The 6,426-nt window shown below is 34.1% G+C and overlaps 1 protein-coding gene across 1 annotated transcript; it reads right to left on the reverse strand.

Moving 5' to 3' along the window:
- Positions 1-1,047: 1,047 nt before the first annotated feature.
- On the reverse strand, positions 1,048-5,824 carry LOC113850707 (TMV resistance protein N-like). The gene is made up of 5 exons (XM_027481266.1): positions 5,337-5,824; positions 3,513-4,614; positions 3,079-3,354; positions 2,175-2,951; positions 1,048-1,653 (listed from the first exon to the last, which is right to left on the reverse strand). The coding sequence occupies exons 1-5, from the start codon at positions 5,822-5,824 to the stop codon at positions 1,048-1,050; spliced, it is 3,249 nt and encodes a 1,082-aa protein (XP_027337067.1).
- Between the last annotated feature and the right edge of the window lie 602 nt (positions 5,825-6,426).

Raw genomic sequence — 6,426 nt, forward strand, 5'->3', positions numbered from 1 at the left:
AAAGGGAATTGGATTGCTTCTTTGAACATCTGCTGAGACTTCAGAGAATAAGAGGAGAGAAAAAAATTGACCAGAGCATTACAGGGAGGAGGAAAGAACTTCTACTCTCTGTCCCCATGTTGGAGGGGAAAAGAGAAGAAAAAATCAAGCCACAAATGTCATAATCCAAAAATCCAAATAGCTATTTTTTAAACTAAGACTAACAAAGAAAATGATATATTAAACAACAAACTATCCCTTGTATCTCTATTGCTCTGGCAGAATCAAACTCGAGGGTCAATCCATGCCCCTGCATGGTTCATCTTTCAAACTTAAGTTGTATTTGGATGTATATAAAAGAACATTCATTAAAATAAATTACTATACTGAAGAGATAAAATCTCACATGTAAGCAAGAGTTAGGAAATAGTCGATTTAATACAAATCATGCAAATGATTGACCTTCATCTGCTAAAAAATAGATACATCGTCATCCACCAATGTGCAAACATAACTGACGATTCACGCGTGAAAATTTCCCTTGCCAAATCAAATTATTTTTATATTTCCAATTCTTCCATCTTTAATACTACAATGCATTAATGATGCCCAGCAACCATTCTCTATACAATTTAATATCATATTTCTTTTTTGGTATAGCAATTTCCCCAGCACAAAGAGGGGACCAATCTTAATTAAAGGTTTTACCCTAATATTTTCTGAAACTAAATAAACGCAAGAAATGTTCTGCACATCAATGCTATGCAAGATGAAAATGATTTCATATATTCCAACTTATGAATATCCAAAGTTGGTTGATTAAAATTGTGGTTAGAATACCCTGTAATCCAACAAATATTTTCCTACAGTATTATTGCATTATGCCTTGTCTAGAAACCATGAGGTCTAGAACAAAGTAAAATAAACTCTTAATAAGATTTTATGAACCACATTAATGAAATTTTCCTTTATATGTGTAACATAGGATAGTCTCCCCTCTCTCAAAGAAATAGTATGGGAATCCTAGACTAGGACTTTGGCATGCCCAGTCAAAGTTGGTTGAAACCTCTACTGCAGCTGAATCTTACACATCACAATTTTCTTTAGGAATCTTGCTATGGTTTTTTTCTTTGGCTTAGGAGAAGTCTCCATTTCCATGTCATTTTTCTTTGGCTCTTTCTTTGGCTTAGGAGAAGTCTCCATTTCCATGTTAGTTTTCTTTGGCTTAGGAGAAGTCTCCATTTCCATGTCATCTTTCTTTGGCTTAGCAGAAGGCTCTGCTAGTTTGTCAATTGATTCATCATACATTAGATAGACAGTTGTTCTCTTTACTTCCAATCCTTTCCCAAAAGTCACAAAAATCTCCACTTTGTCACCAGATCCTAGATGTGATATTAAGCCCTGCCAATCTTCATCATTAAAGGAAATTACTGTGTCTCGCTTATATATCTGGATGGTGCACTTTGTGTAATTAACCATTATGACACTAATAAGATATTCAGATGCTGTGTTTTCAGGAGTTGATGAATAAATGACACACAAAGTCATTCCCTTCAAGTGACAATCCTTAGGCACGCTGAAATACACTGAATTTCCATCACCTGTATGGGTCAACCAGTAAGGATCATTGTCACCTGGGAGAAAAACATCACAAGACTCGTTGGTTGCCAATCCCTGTACCATGAGCCAAAACACCTTTGTCAGTCGTACAATTCAAATGGACTTCTTCGACCACTATTTTTTCATTCCAAATTACAAAAAAGAGCATTTTAAAAAAATAACAACATACCACATAATAAAGAAAAGCATATATGTCATTAGTAAGAAAATCTGGTTAACAGTTTTGTTGCGTATCCATCAGCAGCAGATCATTATTAGGATTCATGTTGGTTTATGCCATACAGGACTTTCAGCTTATATTTCAATTATTTTTTATGATCAATGGAAACATAACAAATATGAAGCAAGTGTAGCAAGAACAAAGTGGAAATCAATTTCCCAGTGATTAATACAAGCATGATAACTTGGCTTGTTGCATATTAAAATACTGAAATTTTAAATGAAGCAATGTAATTATAGAAGTGAAAGATTCAAAAAGAAGGAAATTATTGAAGTTTCCTGTAGATATTTCATGTTCATTAATAGCAAAATTGAATAGTAGTAAAGGTAAATAGATTGAGAAAAAGAGAAGGAACCTCAGATATGCTTTTACTGAGAGCGTTGAAGACTTCTTGGTAACTTCCAATTCCAATCAAGTAAGACCTCAAGGAGTGATTTGAAATTTGTGATGAATATGATGTTATTTCTAATTCAGTAAAATTTACACCATATACATCATCCAAAATTGTTCTTAATTGTTTAGATAGTTGAAATTCTGTTTCACATAGCATCAAAACACTTCGCAGATTTGAAAGGCTACCAAGAATTGGTGCTATATCACCCATATTATTATTCTGCACATCCATGGAAACTAGAGATGATGATATGCCACTAAACGGTTGAATATGAGATAGCGGATTCATTGTTGGTGACATCCAAGACCAAATGATAGAAGGAAAAACATTGCGTGATAATCCTTCAAATCCACATAGGGATATGTATCCAATGCTTTTTGATCTTACTATGGAAAATGGCACATGTTTCACAGCAATATTTTCTGCAATTAGAGTTGTCAAGGATTCCATCTGCACTATATCTTCTTCTAATTTGTCAATCTTTAAACAACCAGAAAGGATGAGAGTTTTCACAGATTTCAACTTATAAGTCACTCTTGGGAGATTGCTTAATTTCGTACAGTCCTTCAAATTTATTAGATGAAGATTGTGGAGATCTCCAATGGACTGGTGTACCTTGCACAAACTTGGACAATCTTTGAGAATGAGTTTTTCAAGATTTGGCATTTTTGAAAAGTCAGGGGTTTCTGTCAAGTACTTGGAATGACTAAGATTGAGTATTTTTAGCCAGCCCAGAACCTACAAAAATAGTTTTTTTGACAAAAAAATTAGAGAAGAAAATGGAAAAATGAAATAGTGGTATCTTGAAGCAATTACTATTTTAATTAAGCAATGAATTTCAAAAGAAACGACATGTGAGATATACCTGGGGTTCTTTCCAGAGTAGTTTAAGATTACTGTGTTTTACATCGATTGCAATTACATTTTCCAGACAAAAGTTGTTAGGTAGGTGTTTTAAAGGAAATCCTTGCCAATAAATCCACCTTAGTTTCTTAGAAAGATATCCATAATCTCCAGTGAGTTGTACATGATCAAGTTGCAACAGTCTCAATCTCCTCATTTCCTCAAAAGCATTAACTTTAAAGCAATCTCGGCTGGTTAAATGCAACTTCAGAGCCAATCCCTCAACAGCTTCTGTCCCCTGTGATGCAAAGAGAAGATAAAAATAACCATGGAAATCTATTGTGCGCTCTCTAGAAAGTGACACTTACAGCTCAACCTAGCTACACATGCATTGAATATGAAAAAGGAAATATTTACAAGAGAAGTTTCAAAATCGTATATAAAGAATGTTCTTACATTGTTCTTTGTCAATACATCAAGTACATCCTCATGAAACCACAACCGGCTGCGCTTCCCAGGTTCTCTTGCTGAAGTTTCACGAATAATCTCTCTTCCCGTGTCTCGTAGCAAATCATGCACTCCCAGTTTGTTGTTCTTTTCAACTTTTATGAGGCTACGCTCTATAAGAACTGTTATTCCAATATCAGCACGCAGTCCACATCCATTTAATATCTCTGTGACATAGGCTCTGTCTTTACCAATAAAGAAGCAACATATGTCAAGAAATATATCCTTTTCCATTTGATCGCGTAAACCATCAAAGCTTATTCTTAATTTCTCTTGAACTCGATCATTGGGAATTATTTCTAGTTTTGACAATACACTGTTCCACTCTTTCTTTGTCCTTTGGTATAAATAAGCACCAAGAACTTCAAGAGCGAGTGGTAGTCCTCCACAGTAAGCAACAACATTTCTTGAGAGTTCCACAAACTCTTCTCTTGGATTTGCTTCCATGAAAGCATGCCAACTAAAAAGCTCGAGGGATTCATTTTTGTTCATTTCCTCCATTTGATAAACACAGTCAACTTGAAGTACATTAAGCAATCGTACATCTCTAGTTGTAACAATTATTACACTTCCTTCACCAATCCATCTACGGTTTCCACATAGAGCTTGTAATTGCTCAAACTCAGACACATCATCAAGTACAACAAGTAACCTTTTTCCACGAAGTCGTTTCTCAATTATAGTTGTGCCCATTCCGATGCTATGTATCTTTATCTTTGTCATCAGGACATCTGCAAGAAGTTGTTCTTGTAAATGAATATGACCTTTACCATCCTTTTCACAGACTTCTCTAATATTTTCAATGAAACTTCTATCCTCAAAATCACGATGAATTTGGTTGTAGATAGCTTTGGCTGTGGTTGTTTTACCCGACCCTCCCATTCCCCAGATTCCTACTATGCAGACTTTGTTTGATTGATTTTCAATGAATTCAATCACTTGTTGTGTACGGGCTTCTAATCCAACCGGAAATTCTGTTATAGACAATAAGGTGTTGTCTAGTTTGCTCAGAACCATCCTAACAATTTCTTTCACCAAGTCACCTTCACTCCTTCAATAATAATAAATTGAAAGTGAAATTTTAAAACAGATATAAAAACAATTCGTAAAAGTGATAATGCTGAAAAATTGTTGAATAAAAACAGGGCTAAAGAAAATAACTTGTCCAAAATTAATGACTCAACAAATAGTAAATTGAGACAATTGTTTAATCATTATAAACTAATATAATGACATTAATTATCAATTATAGTCCTTAATTTACATCCATACATAAGGTTAAGATTAGTTACAAAGAAAGCGAAAAAGATGAGTCCAAAGAGCAGGAATGTGCCAAATTTGCTAATGTGACTAAATGATAGAAGTTGAAGTAGTTTTGGCAGAATCTCAAGAGCTCTTATAATAGATACTTCATCTGTTTCTGAAAAATAGTCTTTCTACCTAATTTTTCCCCTCAAAATAATAGTCAAATTTACCCTTAAGATAATTATTATTTCAAAATCCATTTTCTATCTTCTCTCTCTTCATTTATTGCATAAACATATTTCAAAATGGATATGATAAAAATTCCATAATATTTTTAACAAAAACAAGATAATTAAATAGATTTTTTAGTTTTTGTGTCAGAACCTTAAACGACTAATTTTCAGTCACAAGCAAATGGATAAATAGATATCGAAATCGAGCGAAGCAACTTGAGTTAGGAGAAAGATTACAAGGCTAAAACATGTTTCATTCTCAAATAAAAGAATAAACTAGAAAGTGTTGACTTACCTATAATTCCTTAAATCCCAACCACACAAATTTGCAACTCCAGTGAGTGCACTCCTCCAACCAGACAACACATATTTCATGGCGCTCCCTTCGTATCTTTTTGGCGGAAAAGCTTCCAAAGCGTCTCCAAAAGCACCCTTTTGATGACGCACATCAGAAGGGTCAACATCGTAAAATATAGGCAGAACCACTTGTCCATAAGTGGCACGACACTGCATGATTTGTTCAAGTTCATTAAGACACCACGCAGACCGAACATAACCTTTGGAGAGAACAACGATTGATATATGAGACCCTTCTATTACTTGGAGTAGTTCTGGTTGCAACTCTGTTCCCTTTGGAAGCTTGTGATCGTCCATGAAAGTGTTGACTCCAGCATTTAAGAGTGCATTGTAGAGATGAGAAACTATGGTTCTACGTGTATCTTCTCCTCTGAAATTGAGGAACACGTCGTATATCCATATTGGATTTGAGGATGAAGCAGACATTGTTGGTGAATGATGAGAATAAAGTCAACGGTTAGAAGACACAGCCAAAATGCAAATTACACAGATGTGTCATCGAACTGGTCTTCTAGTTCTGCCTTTTTGTTACACCTTTGCTGCCACCAACTTTTTGTTTTGGCTTAAACACGCTTTTGACTTCACATTAGATAATTTTTAGTTTTATTCGAAGAAAAAATTTATAAAAAAGTAAAAATTAAAATAAAATAAAATTCCCTAAAATATAAGGAAAAAATAAATTTAAACCTATTGTTTTATATTTTTGTCTTGATCAATTAACGTGTTTCAACTTGAAAGCAAAGGGACACCTTCATGGATTTGAGAATGGGTCCATCATCAAACGGAATGACACGCACCGTTTTATAATAACAATAATAATTAAAATGTTACATTCAATAAAAGTAAAAATAATGGGTAGAAAAGGGAGTGAGCATCCACACCCCCTTCATTTCCTTATTCCTCTCTCCATTTAAGCCAATTTTATTACATCTACTCTTTAGTTTTTAAAATATTTTCACCGTTTTTGTACCCATTGACAACCAACTTAAAATATAAGTTTCCTATTTTCTTATCCTTATTTCTCTTGT

Source organism: Abrus precatorius, unplaced genomic scaffold (assembly GCF_003935025.1).
Source record: "Abrus precatorius isolate BTA unplaced genomic scaffold, Abrus_2018 Scaffold9, whole genome shotgun sequence".
NCBI lineage: Eukaryota > Viridiplantae > Streptophyta > Magnoliopsida > Fabales > Fabaceae > Abrus > Abrus precatorius.